Raw genomic sequence first — 22,036 nt, 5'->3', positions numbered from 1 at the left:
TTCAGATTCTCATGTTTCACACTCCAGTCTTCAGGTTTCAAGCACTGCAAGGGAATACTTATTTCATTTAATCAAACAAAAAACCTGCGCTCACCTGGCGCACACACACCATTGCTATTGGTCTGCGCTTCAGATGCAAAGCTTGTTCCGATGCTGTCCCTGGAAGCATCCTCAAGATGGTTCTTTGGGATTTTCCAAAGAAAAAGAAATGAGCTAAGTAACAGTGATGAGGAAATGAGGATCTACCAAAAAAAAAAAAAAAAAAAAAAAAAGGAAAAGAAGAAGGAGAAGAAGGAGGAGGAGAAGAAGAAGAGTCACCGCGTTTTGCATCGCTCTGGGACTGATGCTAATAAAATGCCATTACACATCAGCGATATCATGATAGCTGCATGTTGCATTCGCAATCAGGAGCCGTGGCACCGACCCCATCACCTGAGGAACCCGGGTCACTCTGGATTTGCACGGCGCGGGAAAAGGAAAAAAAAAAACAAAAAAAAAACCCACCGGCAGCGCTGGATTTAATAATTTACGCTTTTAAATGGCAGAAGCAGCGCGTCACAAGGAGGGGAGCGAGGGCGAAAAGTATATATATATATATATATATATTTTTTTTTTTTTTCCGGAGGGAGAGTGATATTTAACATATGGCACTCGGTAATCTCTCCACGGAGGCTGTTAAAACATCTGCTGCCTCCAGTCGCATGCGGCAGTGCCCGTGGGCACGGGGACAAGGCGAAGGGGCAGCGCGGGGGGGACCGGGCGCGTTTTCCTTTTGGGAACGGTGACCCACCATAAAAGCCGCCGCACCGGGGAAAGGTGTGGGTTTCTTTTTTTTTTTTTTTTTTTTTTATTACGTCGCTGCAGATCAGCGGCACCTCCGCGAGCGCAAAGCTGGCGTACTTCCATGGACTGATTTGGGGGGGGGGGGGGTATTCTTTTTAAGGGAACCCCCAAGCAAAGCGGCGGGGATGCGGCAGCCCTCGGGCGGGCGGATCCCATCGCGGGGTGCGGGGGCCTCACGTCCCCCGCCGGCGCCGTGCCCCAGACATCACCCAACTTCCCAAAGTCGGGGCTGGGCAATTAGGACTCCCGTGTCGCCCCCCCCCCCCCCCCCCCCTCCCGCCCCGAAACCCCATAAATCACAATCGCCGCATTGTCGGGCTACAAAGCCGGACGGGAGCGCTTACGAATTTAAAGTTTGGAGAAGGAAAAACGTGCGCTGCCACAACACGCTCCCTGTTCGCAGGAGCAGCCAGGAAGGGGAAATGAATGGTGGAAGTTAAAGAGCCTTTCACTGCGGGGCACGCCGCGCTGCTGAGGGTCCCTGACCGACGTACGGCGGGGGGTACCCCCCAGGCAGCCCCCCCCCCGCCTTCCCAAAAGGCGCCCCCGTCCCCACTGAGCCTGGCCCGGCCCCGACGAGCCCTCGCCTCGAAGGGGCGGAGGGGGCGAGGGGCCACACGCAGCGCTGCAAGGACGGGATGGGACGGGACGAGGGGCGTGCGACCCTTCTTGCAGGGCAACGCCGGTACCAGCGCCTTGGAGAGCCGGCTCCAGGCGGTGTCACCCGGCCAGGGGTCGCGGGGCAGGGAGTCCCGGCAGCTTTTTGGTAGCCAAAAAGCCACGTTTGCCCCGACGGGCGGGGAGATGCACCCGGCGGGGAGGTGGGGGGGAGAGGCAGAGACGGTCCCATCCCTCCCGTTGCTCTGCAGAGGGGCGACGGCCGGGCTGGGAGGGGGCAGCGCTGCCCCCCCTCGCCCGAGGAGGCCAGGTGAGGGGGCTGCTCTTCGCCCCCGTACCCCCGGGGCCGCTCTGGATGCCGGGCAGCAGGCGTCCTTAAAATATAATCTGCCCGGTAACAATCAGCGCGCAGCAGCGAGAGCCCCAGAGCTATTGGCTATGCAAATAGAGGGAGGGGAAGCGGCGCCCCAAACTCCGCACTCACACTTTTAAGGCGGTATTTCCCCCCCCCCCCCCCATCCCCTCCCTTCCCCTCCCCTCCAGTCCACCTCCGGGGGGGCGGCCGGCGGCCCCCGGCAGCGTGCTACCCGCATGCACGTCGGGGCCGCCCCCGAGCAGCTCTTTCCCCCTCGGGAGCCCCCAGCCCGGCGGGGGCTGCCGCAGAGACCTCACAAAGTTGACGCGTTTTTCCAGCCGGCTGCTTTGCCCGGAGGTAGGCGAGGGAGCAGAGCGAGCAGCGCCGGGCTGGGGCAGGGGGCTCCCACCGGGGGCAGCGGGGCTGCAGCCGCGGGCGCCGACGGCGCGGCCCGGGCAGCGCCTTGCCGGGGGGCGGGGGGGGAGAGCCCCCGGTGCGGGGCTCCCGCTGCCCCCAGCCGGCCCCCGGACCCCCCCGCGCCGTTTCCTAGAAAGTTGCGGCCGTGCGCTGCTGAAGCACTTCGCCTGCTCGCGAGGCGTGCAGACCGGAGGAAGTGGCGGTGGGATTGTTGCTAGATTGCACCCTGAAAGCATTGCCGAGCGCTCACCCCTCCAGCACCCGCGGCATATCTTACTTTATTTTATTTGCTTTTTTTTTTCTTTTTAAATATTTTTTCTTTTTTTTTTCTCTCTTTTTTTTTTTTTTTTCGGGTTTGCTCTTAGGCTGGAGCTAGCAGGGAGCTCTGCACGCCCCCCCGCTCAGATTAAAGGGGGGTAACGGAGGAGGGGGGGGGGGGAGCGGGTCAAGGGCTCGAGGTGGGGGACACCGGACGTGCGTGTGGCGCTCCGCCAAGCAGGGGCATTTCGTCCTTAGCCCTCGCAACCCCGGTGGGTGCAGAGGGGGAGCCCGTAAGTCCCTTGCGGCCAGAAAAGGGGGGGGGGGGGAATAGACGAAAGGCAGGCTCCCGCGGGAGGAAAAGTGCGGAGCGGATTTCGTTCGGTCGCTGTAAGGGAGCAAAAAGAGAAGCTGTCATTTGTGTGTGTGTGTCCCTATACGAGGGCCTCCTGGTTCCTTGTTAGCTTATAGAGAGGAAAAAAAAAAAAAAAAACCGCGTTTGATGTTACGTCTGACCAGCTGCTGTTCTCCATAATAACAAGAGAGAGAACTGCCTGCCCTGGCGAGTTGCGTCACTTTGCTTCAACTTTAGGCTAGAAATCAAGAGAGAGGGAGAGACGAGTTTCAAGGGAGGCAGGATCGAGCTGGAAAGCCCTGCCGTCTTCCTCCCACCCACCTACCCCTCCTCCTTTACCCCTCTCCTTTCCCCACCCCCTTCCCCCCCCCCCAAAAAAAAAAAAAAAAAAACTTTTCCATCAGAGAAAGAGGGAGATCTCTTTGGAAACATGGAGCTGCTGTGCTGCGAGGTGGATCCCATGAGGAGAGCTCTGCCTGACCCAAACTTGCTCTACGACGACCGCGTTTTGCACAACTTACTAACCATCGAGGAGAGGTATCTGCCCCAGTGCTCCTACTTCAAGTGCGTCCAGAAGGACATCCAGCCCTTCATGAGGAGGATGGTGGCCACTTGGATGCTGGAGGTTCGTATTTGCTGGCCACCCCGGCCCCTCCGAGCCCCCTGCCCACGGGGGGCCGGGGCGCAGCGCCCCTGCCTCACCGCCCCTCTCCTCCTGCAGCCCCTCGCCCCCCCCCGGTCACCGTGGGTTTGGGGTTGGTTTTTTTTTGTGTGTGTGTGTGGGGGGGTTCTTTTTCTTTTTTTTTTTTCCTTCTTTTTTCTTCTTTCCTCGGTGCGGTGGGGGAAGGGGCGCGGGGAGCATCTCGCAGCCCGCCCTGGCGGTCGCCCTCCCGGGGGGCTGCCGCTTCTGCAAAGCGGGGTGCAGCGAGGGGAGGAAGTGGGGGGGAGCTGGGCAAGTCATTTGCAAGTAAAAAGAAAAGAAAAGCCGCCTCCGGCTGCAGGGCGGCTGGAGCGCCTGAGATTGAGGCTTTTCTGGGAAAGGGAGCTGCGCCCGGGGCAGGGCGAGGGGTGGGGGGTGACCGGTGCCCCCCACGTTTTGCCCAGCGAGGATTTCATGCCCACGTATGCAGTGGTTAGGACGTGCCTTTTTTCGCCATGTTGAGCTGCGTGCAACTGCTCGGAGGCGCTGAGCCCGTCTTCACCCTCCTTTCCAAGAAGGGGCTCGGGGGGGGGGGCCCGCCGCTGCACCCCCGCCCCCCCAGATGCAGGCGGGGGCTGCAGGGAGGCCCGAGCAGGCGGCGGACACCCCCTGCACCCCGATCCTTAGCGCGGGGCGGCAGCGGGCCCGCAGCCCCGCAGGCTTGACTGCCTTGCCCTAGCCCCTACCATCATCATTTGTCCCCTTCGGATCTCCTTTGGGGGGGACTTTTTCCAGACAACCCCCCCCGGGTTGGAAAGAGCAGACCCTCCGCTTGATTTTCATGTGCGATTTGTGCGTTTTCTCCGCACCTCCGATTTTTGGTAAATTTTTGAAATAATTTTCTCGCTCGCTCCTGCTTTAAGGATTCAGGCTGCTCGGGCTCTCCCCACCCCACCTCGCCCTCGCTGTGTCTCCCGTCCTTCCCCCCCGCACTGGATCGGGGGCGCAGGGCTGGGGGATGCCCCCCGGGGGAATTTTTGCAATTGTCGGAAACGATAGGGGACCGCCCCGGGATGTCACCGGCACCAAAACCGGGACCCCCAGGGGCGTTTTGATATTTTTATCGATTTTTTGAAAATATGACGAAATCAAAAAAAAAAAAAGAAGAATTGGGTCGCAAAAAAAAAAAAAAAAGTCGGAGGCTGCTCATTGCTGCTGGATGGGGCTTTTCGGCTCTCCCACACAGTGTCTTGAATTCATTTCTTACTGAATGAACTAAAGGAATGTGAAAGCCGATTGACAGCCTTCCCAGCCTCTCCAGAGATCTCCCCCTCCCCCAAAATTTAGCTCCCCGGGAAACAAAAATAGCAGGAGCTGCAGCGCAGAGGCAGTGGTGTGTTTTGTGGGGTCACTCATTTATTCATTTTTTTCCTTCTTGTCTCTTTCTCTGCCCCCCACCCTCCCATCCTCCCCTCCCCATGCTCCTTGCTTGCAGGTCTGTGAAGAGCAGAAGTGTGAAGAAGAAGTTTTCCCTCTGGCAATGAATTACTTGGACAGATTCTTAGCTGTGGTGCCCACTCGAAAGTGCCATCTGCAACTGCTGGGGGCAGTGTGCATGTTCCTGGCCTCCAAGCTGAAAGAGACAATCCCCCTCACAGCAGAGAAGCTGTGCATATATACGGACAATTCCATCAAACCCCAAGAGCTGCTGGTAAGCAGCCCCCTTCCACCTTCAGCACACCCATCCTCTGCATCAGCTCTCGCGCTGACAGCCGTCCCCTTCCCTCTCCCTCTCTTCCACAGCCGGCCACCACTTTTGCCACCCCAGCCCCCCCCACGCTCCCCCCTTTTTAAAATCATGCTTTTCACTTTTTTTTTTTTTTAATTCCACGCGCTCTCCTGAATTGTCAAAAGTGCTTAGAGACACCCGTGTGATGGAGAGGGACCGCCCCAAACCTGCGAGCGCACCGTGCCCCCGGGCTGGGGGCTGCCGGCGGTGGCGGCGGGGGTCCCGGCCTCCCCTCCCGCAGCTTCTGCCCCCCCACCTCCTGCACCCCCCCGTGCAATTCCCTGGGGCTGCCCGGCTGCTGCTGCTGCTGCTCCCGCATTTCCCTGGGGGAGCCCCGGCCCCACGCGTGTGCTTGCCCCGCGGCGGGGGCGCTGCTGCGGGCGGCCCGGCGCGGCACGGCTCGGCACGGCTCGGCACGGCGCTGCGGCTCCACCTGGTGGCAGACACGCGGCGCCGGGCATGACTTCACCCCTTGAACCGCTGCCAGGCGGCCCCAGGGAGGGAGCGGGGAGGGAGAGAAAGGGGGGGCGCAGCCGGATTTGGGGCCCCGTGGCCACCCTCGCCCGGCCCTGCAGCGGCGGGGCGCTGCGCTTAGCGGCAAGGCTTGCTCAGCTGCAAGCGGCGGGGTGCCGGTGTGCAATTTGGGGTGCCAGGTGCCGCGCGGCTGATGAGCGGTGGGTTCGGGCGCTGCGCTTGTGGTCCTGGGAGGCGGTGGGTTGGTTCGTGCGGGGCTGGTGGCCAGGAGGTTCTCGGCAAGGCAGGTGGTGGGGTGGGAGTTCGACCCACGAGTGGAAGGGTCTCGGCGCTGGGGAGTTCAAACCGGACACTGGGAAAGCAGAAACAAAAAGAATCACGATTATTCAGGGGAATACTTAATATTTGCAGAGTGGCATAGAGCGGGAGTTCGGAGCAGATGATCTCGGAGGTCTTCTCCAAGTGTAAAGACTCTTTTCAGCCTGTCAGTGGGATGCACGCTCAGCCCGGTAGCTTTGTTCTCACAGACCCTGGTGGATGTGCATAGCGAGCTGAATCCCACGAGAATTTCTCCTATGAATCACTGGGTGAAGCCAGTGGGAATTCCCCCTGGGGAGGGGCCAGGAGCTCGTGCTTCTGCAGAATAAAGAGCTCTGCGCTGCAAACCCTGCCACGGCTGTCACAGGCATTAGGTGTCCCACTGGTGGCACTGGCTGTTACGGGAAGTGCCGTGGACCCCGTGCAAGAAGAGGGAGAACAATGTGCCTCCCTCTTCATGTCATGTCCTTTTAAGCTTGCGTTCCCTCTACCCAGTCTTCCAGATCGCACCGTTATGCGCTTTTCTGGATGAGAATCTGATGTGTTGGGAAGATCGGACCTTAGTTAACGTAATTGCCATTTTGTTAGAACATCTTAATTTTTTTTGGGGGGGGGGAAAGAAAAGAAACATCTGGTTTTTGGGCCCTGTAGGGGTAGGTACGTGAATGTGAGATTTCCAAGCTATGGAGGGCTCTGTCATAATCCAGTCGGAATGTCTGTAGGAAAGTAACTTGCTGTTAGAGCAGACATCTATTCAGAGAAACGACTGCAGAAATGGCGTTGTGGGGTCCATGTTTATGGTTTCTCAGCAACGCTGGTTGACGTTTCCTCGGCTGCAAAATTAAAGGACGTTTTTTTCAACTTGCCAGCTCTACAAACTTAGCTGGGGCTTCCCGCCACGCTGGGCTCCATCAGGCTAACGCATCATCAGGACTCAAGAATCAGTGCATGGAATTTAGTTAATAGCTAATGGTTGATGCATGAGACAGAAATGAGTCCAAGGCCTGAGTTTTGTCTGCTCTGCGGGGCACTGTAAGGTATTCAAAACTCATTTTAAACGTTTAAGTATGCAAACCTAGCCCCACGGTCAGATCTGTTGATGAGGTACCGTTCATGTTTGTCATCACATTGCAGGGAATGGCCAGTAGTTACATAGGCGCCCGAGTTTTCCTTTGATTTCAGTGGGAGTTTTGGGCGTGCAAAGAATGTGGGACTGGATCCTACATGATTTATTGGCATATAATTTACACAGGCTACTTCTTGGCTGTGTTATGTGCATTTCCTTTCTGCAAAGCCTGTCTTAGAGTAGTTTAAGCACCATCAGATTTATCTGCAGGAGCTTTTGAATGCAGTTTTGGAGAGAGTGCCATCAAATGAACTTCCCCTGTTTTGAAAAAGAATGTATATCTAGGTTATTTTTGTGCGTGGTTATCTCGAGGGCTTTAAATGGCTATAAAGTAAGGACTATAGCCATTTAAAAGAAGTTACTAGGAAAGGACCACAATGACCTTGGCAATATCTAATTGCAGGCTAAACTTTCTGGGTGGGCATTGAGCACTGGATACAAAAAAAGTAAAATCTTGGCAGGAGCTGCCAGGTCTCATTATTTTCAGCAGCGCTTGACATTTCCAGTGGTTTAAAAAAAAAAAAAAAAGAATAAAAAGAAAAAAAGCCAACAACTTCAAAGCAGTAGGGGCATACTGAAAAAAATTGTTTGATCAAAACCAATTTAGCAGTGATATAATTACAATCAGATAAATAAGTGAAGTGTTTTCTTCAGACGTGCTTATGGCTTTTCTTCTCTTCTTCCCCCCACAACCTCTTGCAGGAATGGGAGCTGGTGGTGCTGGGGAAGTTGAAGTGGAACCTTGCAGCAGTCACCCCGCATGACTTCATTGAACACATTCTACGGAAGCTGCCTCTACCTAAAGACAAGTTGCTTTTGATCCGGAAGCATGCACAAACGTTCATCGCCCTTTGTGCCACAGGTAGGCCAAGGTGCCCTGGGTATGTCTGCTTGAGATGCGATGGGAAGATTAGTCACTGGTGGCATGAAAGCTTTTCATCCCCTCCTTCCTTAGTACGGTGTGGGAAGAGCTGTTCAAGCCAGTGGGACTTTTGCAAAAGGTGTTGCGCATCAGGTCCTCATACTGTGCATCAGCGGTATTCTTGTAAAGCACTTGCAGTCTTGTTCCTACGAACACACATGGTGTTTTTGCTGTAAAGCCAGTAAGGCTGAACACAGTTGATTTTCTACTTTGCCTCATTCAGTAATGTTTTTAAAGAGACACAGGTCATTTGTATGAACAGATATGGGATAGCCAAAATACTAGAAGCTGTAACAGCACGTTAGCCCAAAATGAATGTTGTATGCTGTAAAATGTTGTTAACAGGACACTGGTTAACCAGTGAGATAGAGATTGTATTTTAACATGTATGTGATCCTACTACATTACTGGAGCATAGGGAATAACAATTTAAAAAAGTAATTACTTTTTTAAAAAAACATTTGGATTCTTTCTCTTAACTTGACTCCAGGCAAGCAGTGAAACTACTCCCTTTTGTAGGGAACCATTATGCTTCCCTTTTGTCATATTTTTGACTGAATACAGTTTCTGAAGGCTTAGATAAGAAAAATGGCTCTGAAGGAATAGAAGCTTTTAATATATATGTAAAATGCTATTGTTGTTATTTTCTGGTGACTTTTAAAGGCTAAGTGTACTTTAATTTTCATTCCAAGGATTAGCAGTTAGACCATTTTATAGGAGCTAGACCTAAAGCAGATGAGCAGCATGCCATGTTTTACAGAGGTATTTCAAAGTAGTATATGGTTTAACATTTTGACTCTCTACTGTTTGATATACCTAACTCTTTGTGATGGGATCTGTTCATTGTGAGAACTGTTTCCCCCCGTGTGTTTGCAGAGGCAAAAGGAAAATCAGATGCAGCTTTTGGGTAATACAAGTGTATGACTGTTTACTGCCATTTCTGCTTCTCAATGTTTGAGACTGTTCTTACAATGTAGGTCAGTTTTTGCTACCTCAGTAGACCTGTTTTAGAGAATGCTTATATGGACTTCCTGAGGGTAATTAACTTTTTGGTTACCAAGATGCTGAAGCTTTTCCTTCGTTTCCCACTGCTGTGTGATCCTTTTAAGGCAAAAGGCCACAGAGCTCAACAGAAATATTGCTCAGTGCCTGCAGGATCACTCTTGGTAATCCATCAGATATTTCTGGTCTAATTAGTAACTTATTTTAGTACATCAGCTATATATTGGCTTTGCATTTTCCCCCTACCTAGGGTTCGTTAACACTGCTCTTTTCTTCTGCAAAAGGTGGTCTTTTCAGGGGTCAAAATTATTAGGATCATCATAACATCAGCCGTCACTCTCCCAACATATTTGTATGTTGTCTTCTATACCAGCCCAGTTTTCCCTCTTCCATTGTTTTCACTTCCTAAAACAGTGTTTTGTTTTATTTTAAGAGGACGTTGTCTTGAGTAACGTAGATTCCATTAGGATTTAACTTTTCAGATTCTAGTCTGTAATCCTTTGCCCGCGAAGTTTTCCAAGTAACCATACCCCATTGTAGGAGTGCGGACCATGAAGGAGTTTCCAAAGGCCATGGCTTCTTTCCATTCTTTGTCCTTGAGTTCCTTGATGGTTGGTTCCATGCTTTACTAGTCCATTTACTGAGCTCCAGAACAGCATTCTCTTTCTGACCCTTGGTCCAGCCATGCACTTGTCCTGTGTTTCCCCTGTGATCTGCTTCTCATGGTATCAAATGCATGAACTGAAGTCCTCTAGAGTTTAAAGAAGCAACAAGTCAGAGTTTCCTTTTTTGCATGTGAAAGATATAGGTATGGAGCTACCCGGAAGAGAGGGCACCATGGCACTGGCTGCAGTTTTTCTTTTCTTCACGCCCCGTTTTCCACAAATTGCTGCGGTGACATTTACTTCTGAGGCGGACCCACAGCCCACTACAGCTTCAAAAGCAGATACCTTAACCAAGCCCCTTTTCCCAGTTTTCTACCTTATCCTCAATTTACTAGCAAGCTTCAACACTATTATTTGCATTATGGAAATGTCATGTTATTATTGCTTTATTTCCCTTTCACTACCACTCTTCTCAAAGCAATTCTTAGCCTCCTCTGTGAAAAAATCCCCTTCTCATCAAACTTCCTTCCAAATCCAGTTGTCATTTCCTTTTCTTGTCTTATTTGTTGCAGAGCTCTCTTCATCAGCCGCTGCATTTCTTCTTTCCCTTTCTCCCTCAAAGCTTCTGCTCTCGGCCAGCTTGGGTTAAGCCTGTTGTTTCATTTCCCCATTTGCCTTCTTTCAGCTAGATGACCTCCTTTGACATGTGGATGCCTCTTCCTTGCTCCCTCCGTGCATGTGTTTAGCCCAGTTTTGGCTCTTCAGTGTTACCAGACTTGACCTTGCTGGCTGGCTAATGGCTTTAGTCTTGGGCATGGCAATGTCTCTCCTTTTACTTCCTGATTTATCTCAATGTTGCTTTACTCTGCTCTCAAGTACTTTTTCTTCTTTAGTGTGTCATGCAAAGTCTGACATATTTTGATCTTTTCTCCCCTACCTTGTCTTCGTCACCTACTGCTCCGTTTTGGTTTCAGCAAAAGCTTTATACCAGAAATTCCCAAGTGTTCCCTGCCTTTGCAGAGCCAGCTGTGGTCTCAGTCCAGTGAGACTTCATGTCAGCAAACAGAGGTGGAAGCAACCATTAACAGTTCTGGGAAGGGGCACTGATGGGTTGCTGGGTTGAGCTGGAAGTTTAGGATCACTTTAACATTGATTTCTAGTCTGATTTCTGTTTGAATACTACACAAAAGGAGAAGACACTCAGTTCTTTTGTATTCTTAGTCATGTTTTATCATTTTGGTGCTCTCTGTCTGTCTTTATTTCAAGCCCAGTTTCTGAAACAGGCTGCATGAATATAAATCCACAGCCTCTCCCCCGTCATTGTAGTGAGTAATGATTCACATGAGCATGACTGAAACTGGAACATATCCCTCCTTGCTTTTGGTTCCATCTGAACTTATTACTTCTAAGCAAGACAGAAGCTTACTCCTTGAACAAGAAGTTTTCTCTTTTCCCTGCCCTGCACTTGTAACACTTTCTGAAGCCTCGTTCTCCACCAGAAGGATCTGAAAGTGGAGCCACCCTCAGCCCAGCTCTGCCTGTACTTGCAGAGCTGTGGCTGTGTACACAGGGTACTGGCAAGTGAGCAGAGCACAATCTCTTCTTGACTGGGAATTGCCTGTGCATAGGACAGCTTTCTTCAAGCTGCCTCGCTCACTGCACGATAACACCGTATAGACTGATATGTGCTGACATACCCTCGTCTTTCACAGTGTCATTTGTTTTCTTACCCTGCTGGTGGCTACCTATGTGAGCTAAACTCTTCCTCAGGAGCCCTGTGAATTTTAAAGGCACTAAAAAGTTAGTGCAGCAAGACTCCCTGCCCTTACAATATAGCTTGTTAAAACTGATGCTTACCTCTTTTTCAGCCTGAGAGGATCCTGTTTATCTGCTTGCCCAAAAGAGACCATTCTTCTTTTGCTCTCTTAAGTCATTGTCAATTGCTGTTCTTACCCTACCTCCTGTCTGTTTGTTGCTTTTCGCTATTCGTTTGTCCTGCAATGGGCTTACCTCTGTCTCTTCCATAGCACTCCACAGTTTGGAGATGTTTCTATGGGGTCATCCGTTTGCTTGTGTGTGTTGCTCTCCAAGCCATGGAGTCACTCCTGGAGGAGCAGGAAAATGCCCTGGCTGCAGAGCTGCATGCAGAACATGCCACGCTGCAGATGGAAGGAGGACCGTTCATTATTTCCTTGACTTCAGCTTGCCCTCCATTTCTTCTTCCAGGTTGTTCAGAGTTGCAGATGCTTGACTGCTTCCTTAAGTTATGCTCTCTTGTTGGAGGCTGTATGTGACACTGTTTTGGCAGAGGGTGTATATATATATATATATATATATATACTTGTCTCAGGACCTACGAAAGAATGGGTTTTGAGGGAGGAGAGGCTGTGCAAACCAGGATTCAGTAAGAGGAGCTGTGCTTCTCTGGGCAGAAGCAGTAATGGAGAGACTAATCCCAGGAGGTTCTCGGTGTTTTATTTAAGTGGCATGGAAAACTTGGAAGCAGAAAGCTTCAGGGACTTGCAGAGACAGAAAGCAACTGTGTAGATCCCTAGACTCAGTTGTTTGCACATTCTCTTTTGTGCTTCAGCTGAGTCCTCTGGCAGGTGAGATGTTACCATAACAAATACAATGCAGCATCTCATGACTGGTGGCTTTCAAAATCCGTGTCTAGAATGAGCCTAAGAAACAGGAGGAAAATTTCAGCTTTAAGTCAGTTTTGTACTGTGTGTGCCAAACCTCTGCCCACTGTTTCTGGGACATTAATCATCTACATATGAAAGCTGAGAAAGCTTTTTTTTTTTTTTTTTTTTAACTTCTGGGCCAAATCTGGGATCCTCACTCAGACAGAAGTTCTGTGGAAGTCAGCGGGAGTGTTGTATGAGCAAAGACTGCACAGTGAGGCCTATAGCCATGCTGATCTAGAGGGTAACTACGCAGAATGCTGTGTAACACCAAGAGGCGTGTTTGGTCCTCAGGAGTCCTGCTGGGCAATGTGTTATGCATCCTTACCCTTTCAGGCAATGTAGGACTTACTTGGCTATGTCCGTGGGGAAGGCAAAGGTGTGCTATGCATTTTAGCCAGGACCTGTTCTTCACAGAGGGGGAAAAAAAAAGTCCACAGAGGCTTTGTTAGATGCATTAATCTCATAGAAGGAAAATACGCGTTGTAAAGTGATGGTGGTTGCACAAATGCTTCTTGCATTACACGTGTCAGAAGAAAAAATAATCCGCATGATTCTATTGCCAGACAAAAGAAGGCTTTTGCTTGTTCCTGGGAGAATATCAGTATAACAAGCTCTCCAGCAGAATGAGGCCGCAAGAGCCATCACAGCTCCATTAGCAAGTAGGCAGGGCCTGGGGAGTATTTCATATGAGCAGGCTCGCTCCTTAAGTTGTAGGACCCAACAAATCTGGAAAGATGAGGTGGAATGAAATTGAGGAAGAGAGCCTTTGCTGATACAAGCTAGTGTATTTCCTGGCTGTAAGATAAGTTGTCCATCTTCCTACCAGCTGCACATCTGACCTTTTGATGGTTCAAGTGCTAATATAATCCTGATCTTGATTAAGCTACCTTATTGAAATTGTAGAACAAATGGCAATAATAATCAGTACAAATAGTTGTTCAGAAATAGAGTTTATGATTTAATCTGCAGCTAATCAGTATGCTGAATTGAGTGCTTGTATACTTTTCTATGTAGAGTGTTCAACAGGTTTTCCTGTCTATACTTCACTCAGAAGGTTATGCGATAGTGTTAGCATTTAGGATACTTCAAAGTATAAAGTCCAATCTTTTTAGCCTTACTGTAGCCCAGGAGCAGAATTAGGTGTCTTCCCTGCCACCTACTCAATGGATAGAAGCACTTACATCTGCATCCTATTTTACTTGATAGTTTTTTCTTTTGTCATTCTTGGCACTGGTATACCTTTTTTTTTTTTTTTGAAGTGCTAAGAAGTCAGTTGGTTTTGCTTTTAAAAGCAGAAATTGTTAACATTGGGAAAAATTGTTGTGTCGCAGAGTTACAGGAGTAAGAGATAAAATGGACAGTGCAGTTAAAGCCAACTGGATTAACACATGAACACAGGAAATGCATTTGGATCAAAACAGGCAAGAATTAAATGTGTGACTTACATTGTTTCCCTTACAACTTTATTTTAAACTTACCTCCTAAAATAAAGATCCATGCTTGTCCTCATAGTAAAATCATTGGCTGTGTGAAGTTCGACGCTGAATGAAATTGGGCTGTTAAATTTTGATAAGCATTTAAATAGCAATTTATAAACTGATGTTGTTGAGGGTCATTCTTGTGTTCTCCTGATGGAGATAACATTCCTTTTATTCCTCCCCCTGTGATGCGCCCCCTGAGAAGCGTTGCTTTCCTCTAGGCAGCGCTTTCCAATTCTGCATTTGCAGGTCTGCAAACAAACCTCTATCAAATCCTAGAGATGAAAACTGGCTGTCAAAATAGCAACCTGCAACCAGAACAGTAACAGGGATCATTGTGAGAAGGTGGAGTTCCCACCTGGCTTTGGCACACGGAGCACGTCCAGCCTGGGTGTTTGTCAGTGCTCTTTTCCTTCCGGCAGTTTTCCTTTATTGGCTGCGAGTTAGGGCTTCCCCTTGCAGGACCTCTCTGGGTTCCTGCCTCTCGTTCTCTCCTGCTTTAGTCTGACTGTCAACCTTTCATTTTCCTGGCTCAGAGGTAGTGAAGTCCACTGGATCTGCCTGCAGGAGTGAGCCAGCAAAATAGCTCAGCTGTAGTGTGCAGGGTCCTAGCACCTGACCGTCGGTCACATTTGCTGCACGAGCAGAAAAATGATCTTGGCATGTGCATACATTCCTGCCCTGGCTGTCAGTTCTAGCTTGGGTGCAGAGTACGCCGTCTGAAAGAAGAGTGCTGATTGTCCTCAGTACCCTGAATTTGCTCTGGTTGTCTGGTCCAGAGGTGGCTGTGTTTCAAATGGCACTTTCTTGTATTTGCTTTCTTTTTTTTTTTTTTTTTCCTCCAGTACTGAAGTTACCTGTAGGAGTCAGTGGGATTGTGCAGGGTTGGTCCCAAGTTTTTAAGATCCTTTACGCAAAAAGGTGGCACGGAAATGGTGATGGGATGGTTTATGGCATTTATTGCCTGGGAATAGAAGGCAAAACAAGTCCTGCTTTCTAACAACCCATTTCTTTCCTTGAAGTGTTTGCATGTTCTTATTCGCTTAGACTACGTGTTGTTGCGCTACCCCTCTGACTTTCGAGACTCTTTCGTACTTTGCTATGGAGTTGCATAAATCACAGCAAAGTTAAGAGTCAGAGCTGTGCCTTGAGTGCACGCTCTGGGTTCCCATTAACCAGGGTTGCACGTAGGTCCATAGCCATAGCCTTGCTTCAGGTGTACAGTGCTTTTTGTAAGGTTGCCCTTGTAATTCAGGGTTCATTGTCTCCAGCAAGAATTTAAAGTAAAAGTATATGTCTCAAATGTTTTAAATTCTCTCTCTTCCCCCTTTTATTTTGATTTTTTTTCTTAAATGTCAAGGCAAGCTTTTGACTTAAATCTGGGGGCAGTTTTGCCTATGAGTGAGGATGGCGAGTTTTGGCTGTTAACGTGTGGGACGTGGGACAAGAGCTTATAATCGAGAAATCATATATAGAAAACTTGTTTCAAATTTCTTGATGGAATGTAAGAGACTCGGAGGGGGGTTCTGCATCCCCTCAGATATGGTGTTTAATATTTATGCTTTCATTGCACCTTGACAAACACTTCACGTAGTTATTGCTTTGCTTGAATATGGAAATATGTTAATTACGGCCTTTATTCCGCTGCCTGCTCTTTTCCTCAGCCTTTTCTATTCAACCCTCTAGGTGGCCCAGCACAATGTGGCTTCTTTTCTTTCAATGAGCTCTTTCCACACTAATAGGGTCCAGGGTGATGTGGAGAACCATGTGCACAAAATTGGTGCACCACCCCCCATCCCTTTGTGGGCATGTCAGGTTAAATTCATATCAGCAGGAGGGTCACTGCCATGATTTTCAATAGCGCGAGATGAGGTGATGACTTCAGACAATGGCGCCACACTCTCCAGTTGGAGACACTTGCCTCACCAGTTGCAGTAGTTAATTAATATGCTAAAAATAGGAGCCAGTGATACAAATCACTGCCTGTTGTACAACAAAGACTGGGCATGTGTAGCTTTGATAGCCAAGTTTATGGTGCTTGTTATGGAGGGAAGTTAGTTTAGAGCTAGAGGCAATGTAAGACTTTCTGGATGCTGAGCTTTAGTCACTCTGGGCCTCTGGCCATTCGCTCGCTGTCTCATTTGCATTATGAATGACATTAAGGGAACTAACAAGGTTATTGGGCATAGAAACGTTCTCATGTGACCCCACGTGGAAGCAGACCTACAGCAGTGCTAGTTGGCAGGGGCACTGTGGCTCTTTATTCAGCTTCCTAGGAAGACGGTTTCTGGGAGTACATAACTTGTAGGTATAAAATCAACCACGAGAAGACCGGCATTCGAATAATGTGGAGGTCCTGATGTAAGCCCCGAGGAGGCAAGGAAGTTCAGAGGGGAGGCTGAATGCGTGTTGTTCGCTCAGCTCATCGAGCCTGGGCTGTGACGAGTGTTGGGTGCGAGATGTAGGAGCTCCCTGTTGATGCGATCTCCTCTGCTGGCCACTGGGAGCTGGGGGAAGCTACTCCGTGAGGACACTTGTGAGGCATGGGTCCACCTGGGCCTCCAAGGGGATCTGTTTCTCCCAGCTGCAGACACAATGGGTGGGAGCAGAGGCATGTTGTTCTTACCCACTGCATTGTAGCTTCTGTATGGACTGCCCAGACTTTGTTAGAGTTACCTTTTTCCAAAAGATAACCACGTCTTTCCAAAAAATTGTGGCAAGGAGGGGTGAATTATGGAAAATCCATGGCCACTGGTAGGTCTCTAGTTCCCATGCATAATTAGGACACAGCTTGGTATGTCCAAAAACCAAATGCTGGAGTTACATCCCAGCTTATGGCCACATTAGTCAGTTGCAGCATCGTTCATGCCACCATAAGCACACGGGGTTTGCACTTGCCGTATTTCTTGTCTTCTTCATTTTATGCTCACATATGCTTCAGCAGGCATTGTTCCACAGCCTGCTTAGTCCCCTGTGGTATCACCCAGGAGCACTGTTAGTTCCCATGGCTTTGTGCTGTAAATGGAGGTGAAAAATGCTGAAGTCAAAGGGCCTGAACTCCTTGTTCCCAGTTGAGGAGAGTTTCTAGCAGAGCTAAACCCAAGCAATTGCAGTGTGTACAAGGGTAGAAACAGATACGTGGAGACGCATCCTTCTTTAATTCATCCATTTCTACAGAAATTAGTGGGGTTGCTCATGAGTTGCTGTGTGGGAACAGATTTTTGGGATGCTAAGTCTGTTCCATAAATGTTGTTCGAATATTTTAAAATGTTACAAACATTTGTTACTTGCTCCATGGACTGGGAGAAGACTCTGGACAGTAATTAAAGCACATAAACATTTACAAGCTTTACAAGAACGCCTCTTTATTGGAGTCCTGGAACTGTTCCTGGTTTTCATGTTGGACTTTGTAAACTGGTGGCCCGTGCTTCTTCCACGGAGCTGCTAGCTACCGGATCAGTCCACAGGAATGAGCTACAGCAACAGTCACCCAGAGCTGAGTCCTGGGGCTCCCAGTAGGTAGCAGTGAGTAAGAAAAGAGGCAGCATGGCACAAAACAAGGGCCATTTTGAACATCCGTTTTCAAGCAGGATGAAAGAAGAAATGGTGAGTTCTGGTTAAAATCCCACTGTGTTTATGGCCTGCTCTCAAGGTCTGGCCCAGTAATAACCACAACAGCGGGCAGAGGCACTGAGGATAGCACAGGCTCCTGCTGAGAGTGCAGGGTAGCACTGTTTGTTCTCCCTGGTCACCCACTTACAGGCTGGGTGGGGCTCTCCCTTGCAGTATAAATTTACATGAGGTAAATGTGAAAGATTGATTTTGATGGTGGAAGTGTAATTCCTTTTACATTGGTGGCGTCATTTGTGATGCATGCTGAGATCAGCATTTACTAGGCAATGTCCAGCACTGGCAAGCAGGGGGGTCAAGACTTTCCCGATGACTTAGTTGTTAATTTGGGCACTATTATGATTTCCAAGGCCATTTGCTTTCTTATACGTACAGTGGGTTACTACTACAGTAGTGTAAAATTATTATTTTTATAATAATAGCAGTCCACACTAATTGTTTTTGTCTGTGGCAATTTGCGCATTCAGAAGTGTTTGTCTGTGTGTGATGTCTGCTGAGCTTTCCTGAGAGGAAGGACATGGGGACGTCAGTGGTGGGCAGTGATGGGCTTGCAAGTGGTCATCTCCCAGTGGCTCCATGAGACAGATAAGTCTGTGTGAGGGTTTCAGCTCCTCCCTTTTCTCTCCCCACTTCTAGCATTCCTCCTCCAGTCTGTATGGTTGAATGATACGACCAGAGTTCCAGCCTTAGGTGAATTCTGCATTCCTCTTGGATCCCGGGTACATATTACAGCCTGGAGAGGAACATGCCATCTTCAGACCTATTCCTGTGTCTGCTCTCTCAGCATCTGGGAGACTGAGAAAGAAACCTCTGTGTGTTTAAAACTTCTTCGGTTACACAAAAATCAGCAGGATTACAGAATTTGTGCTAGCTGAAGAGAGGAGACTTGGGATGCGCCCTTAACGGAAGGGCAGTTTTCTGTGATATGTCTGTATAAATAGAGTGAATATATTGATAGCATTTCTGTTATATTTTTATTGGGATTATTATTATTATTTTAAAATTTTGGGAAATACTTGGATTTTCTCTTCTTTCTCCTTCAGTCCGTACAATCGAAAAGTGATAGAGAAGGGTTTGATAATGAGTTACTGTTGAACCAAACAACTTGCAAATCAAGTTTCAATTTAGGAAGATATTTGTAACCTAGAAAATCTGGGAATGGTGTTTAGTAAAGGAAATACAGGTTACCAAGCGTCTGTACAGTATGAAAAAGCATAAAGTAGCCTTGGAAAGGTCACAAGAGCATTCACTTTTATTTTCATTTCTCTCCTGATCTCTGCGGATGTGTGAGAAGTTTTGAAATGCATTTTCAACCTGATTGTTAAAAAGTAGTAGTAATGACAAATGTGATCTTTGTTTTTTCTTTGATCACATAGCTATGGGCTGTAAGTGTTCTTGCTTACTAATTGCAAAGGTGTTGAACACAGAGCAGTAAAGATGAATTGTTAATTAAAATCTCTTTCCCGGACAGTTTGTTAAATGCTGGAATTAATTAAGTCTTTAAAAATTGACATGACTAAAAAAAATCCCAGTTCAGTCCTTTGTGATACCTTATTCCAGTTAGTTTTCTGATTGTACATAGAGCTCTAGTGTGACCAAGACCCAAATTTCTGACATAAATTACAGAAAGCCTCCCTCTTCTTTTTCCTTTTTTTTTGTAAACTAAGAAAAGACTATTAAAAATTGTCCAGGTTTACTTTATGCATCAGTGAGAATAAAAGACCAAGCTGCATTTCCATCTTAATTTGTAGATCTGTTACACCTCCTTTGACTACTTGTGATGAGTAGTGTGACTAATGAGCTCAGTCGGACCAAAAAGAGTGGCACTTTTCCCTTTCTTCTACTTCCCTGTTTTTTATTCTTGGGTGTGGTTTTTATGTTGATTGCCTCTGATGTTTTGCAGCTTTTCTGGTCCAGGCTTGGACTAATTCCCAGATCTGTTCTTGCAGATTTTAACTTTGCCATGTACCCACCGTCAATGATAGCAACTGGAAGTGTGGGAGCAGCCATCTGTGGCCTTCAGCTCGATGATGGGGACAGTTCACTCTCCGGTGACAGCCTAACAGACTTCCTGGCCAAGATCACAAGCACAGATGTGGTGAGTGTCCTGGATTCCTGTTCTTGTTTCACTTCTGAGAGCTCTGAGGTAAACTGGGCCATCCATCAAACGGGGTCTGATCCTGATAGCCTACCAGAGTGAATGGAGGGAATAGTTCCTGGAGAGAGCAGGTTGTAGGTGTGGACCCAGTGCCCTGGTGGAAGTGCTCTGGATGTCCAGAGTTCCTTGGCCTCCTGTGAATCGCTCTTCATTCGTGCTTTGTTCAGCAGCTGTGAGGGTAGAGCCTGCTCTGCCGTGGCTGGTCTGAGTGCTTGGACCCGCTCTGCCTACCGCGAATAATGCTCAGACTTGCTATAGTGGGGAAGCCACCTTGAGTGCCCTCCAGGCAATGGCATTGGAAGGCAGACGGCATCTCTGGTGGTATAAGGTAAACACAGGGACAGTGGTCCTGTGCTCCCAACCTTGAAACCGCTGGTCTGTCCCTCAATGAGCTATCTCCTAAAAATCCTTGACTTAAAGGAAGTGAATTCTGAGCTTATCTAATCCCCCAGCACTGGCAAAATAGGAGGCAAGTGCAACCCTGGCCATCTGGGTTTCTGTCTATAACCTCGCTAAGCGCTCCCCATGAAGGGAATTTCTTGTGTTGTCAGAAAATTCGGTTATCAGTAGGAGAGGTGAATCTGATGGCAGTTCAGTGGTTCCTGACGAGTGAGTTTAGCTTCTGGTGGGTACCTACGAAAAACCCAAACCAGGCAGCTCTGCTGGGCAGTCTGAGCAGAAAGCTGAGAGGACTGAAGGGAGTGTTCGGGGCACCTTTCTCCTAGGGGTTGTTCAGGGCACCTTTCCCTCCAGTTGTACCGCCGTGTTGGTGGGTGGCTGCGGGTAGACTGTATGCTGCGCTACAGGATAATCAGGAGCTTCACCTTCCGCTAAGCTGACAAGTTTTACCACAGTGAAATACACAGAAAAAGAAAGAAATTGAGCGAGACTTTATGAAATGCAGGCCACTAATAATGCGTTTTTACCATAAAAGTATCAATTTCCAATGTGTCAGCCTTAACATGTGTTAACCATAAATCGTTTTACTGCTTTTGCTTTGCAGAGTAAATACCCTGTGCAATTATTAGATCTGTGATACCATTGTCAAAAGAAGGTTTGTTTTTTTCCAACAAATGTTCTGAATTTTGGTTAAAAAGGAATAGTCCAGTTTGACAAAAAGGGAATTTCACAATTTCTTTTTTTGTTTCAATCAGATCGAGCCTAATTTTAAAGCTCATTTTTGGATCTGCCCATTTCTTTTGATTGGAAATGAGTTTTGCAAAGAAAAAGGAACATTTCCAATTCTGAACGCTTATAATGTCAAGTATCTGCGGAAATTTAATGAACACTCATTTCATTGTAAGTGAAAATTTCACACAGGTGATTTGCCATTTTGTGCCAGTTTCATAAGGTCACAGAAACAGTGCTGGTATATTGCAAGAAGCAGCAGGAACATACAAGAAAAATTGTATATAACAATTAAGACTGAATGGCTTGATGCGAGTAATTGCACAGTGCTCATTTGTACAGTTGTTCTATTTTAGCTTGAGTAAATCTATTACATTTATTTAATATATGTGGAAAACAAGAATTACCAGTTATTGATATTGGCAGTTATTGGCTGACTGAAATTTTCTCTTTGGATGTTTTTTGATTGGATGAAACACGGTAAGTTTTGGTGTTATATCCAGCAAATGTCAGGGAGGACTCTAGACATCTAGATATCTAGATAGATGTAAGAGGGACATTAGAAACTGGACAGAGGAAGACCAGAACTTACGGAGATACTAAGATCTTGTTAACACAGGTGCTGCTTCTAGCCATACTTGTGAATGTCCCCATAATAAAGAAAACGGTGCTAGCCATTGAGAGCTTCTTGTATAATTATCAGTGGTCTTTATGCCATGGGATGTCTGAGGGGTTGATGCCCCACTGCCATGATTTTGTTTGCTGCACAGCAAAGCCATATGAATTTTGTTTCTTGGCTGAAGCTTCTGTTGAAGCTCCTTGGCTGCTGCTTATTTTCACGCTTGCTTTTGCTGATGGATGCCCACACAACTGTTTATGTCCCTGCTTCAAAACCCATCCTGGAACTGATTGAGCATAAAGAGGGAAGGATCATTTGTTGTTTTGGAGTTGGTGGGGGGAGTTGCTCAGTTTCTAAGAACAGCCTGTGCTGTCAGAGTCAGAGAGCTATACAGATGCAATCTTTCCATCACTAGACCACGTTCCCCATACTGGTGAGCTCCAGATAAACTTCTAATACTATCTCCGCTTGTTGGAGGGGAGATGCCAGGGTAGCCCTGCTGATGTGTTTCTCTCAGATGCATGTGGTGGGGTTTTGATCAACCATTGAGTAACTGGGCTTTGTCTTTCTGGAAATGGCAGGGAGCTGTTCAAGGTCATTCTTCATGTCTTCTA

The 22,036-nt window shown here is 48.1% G+C and overlaps 2 protein-coding genes across 7 annotated transcripts in view; one reads left to right on the top strand and one right to left on the bottom strand.

Moving 5' to 3' along the window:
* LOC310903237 (uncharacterized protein) overlaps positions 1-1,778 on the bottom strand; it is a 55,032-nt gene extending 53,254 nt beyond the window's left edge. For all 5 annotated transcript variants that reach the window (XR_014587361.1, XR_014587362.1, XR_014587363.1 and 2 more), the window contains exons 1-2: positions 1,188-1,778; positions 95-182 (exon numbers count right to left, since the gene is read on the bottom strand). The gene's annotated coding sequence lies outside the window, so the exon portion shown is untranslated. The remainder of the gene's footprint in view (positions 1-94; positions 183-1,187) is intronic.
* A 135-nt stretch (positions 1,779-1,913) lies between these two features.
* Positions 1,914-22,036, top strand: part of CCND2 (cyclin D2) — a 42,334-nt gene continuing 22,211 nt past the window's right edge. For both annotated transcript variants that reach the window (XM_083845630.1, XM_083845631.1), the window contains exons 1-5: positions 1,914-2,173; positions 3,251-3,471; positions 4,982-5,197; positions 7,896-8,055; positions 19,467-19,615. In XM_083845630.1, coding sequence (XP_083701756.1) covers positions 2,053-2,173; positions 3,251-3,471; positions 4,982-5,197; positions 7,896-8,055; positions 19,467-19,615 — 867 coding nt within the window. In that variant the 5' untranslated portion in view covers positions 1,914-2,052. The remainder of the gene's footprint in view (positions 2,174-3,250; positions 3,472-4,981; positions 5,198-7,895; positions 8,056-19,466; positions 19,616-22,036) is intronic.

The sequence above is a fragment of the Anser anser genome (assembly GCF_964211835.1).
Source record: "Anser anser genome assembly, chromosome: 1".
Taxonomy (NCBI): Eukaryota; Metazoa; Chordata; class Aves; order Anseriformes; family Anatidae; genus Anser; species Anser anser.
The sequence above is the reverse complement of the archived record's forward strand: the minus strand, read 5'-3'. Positions and strand labels throughout refer to the sequence as shown.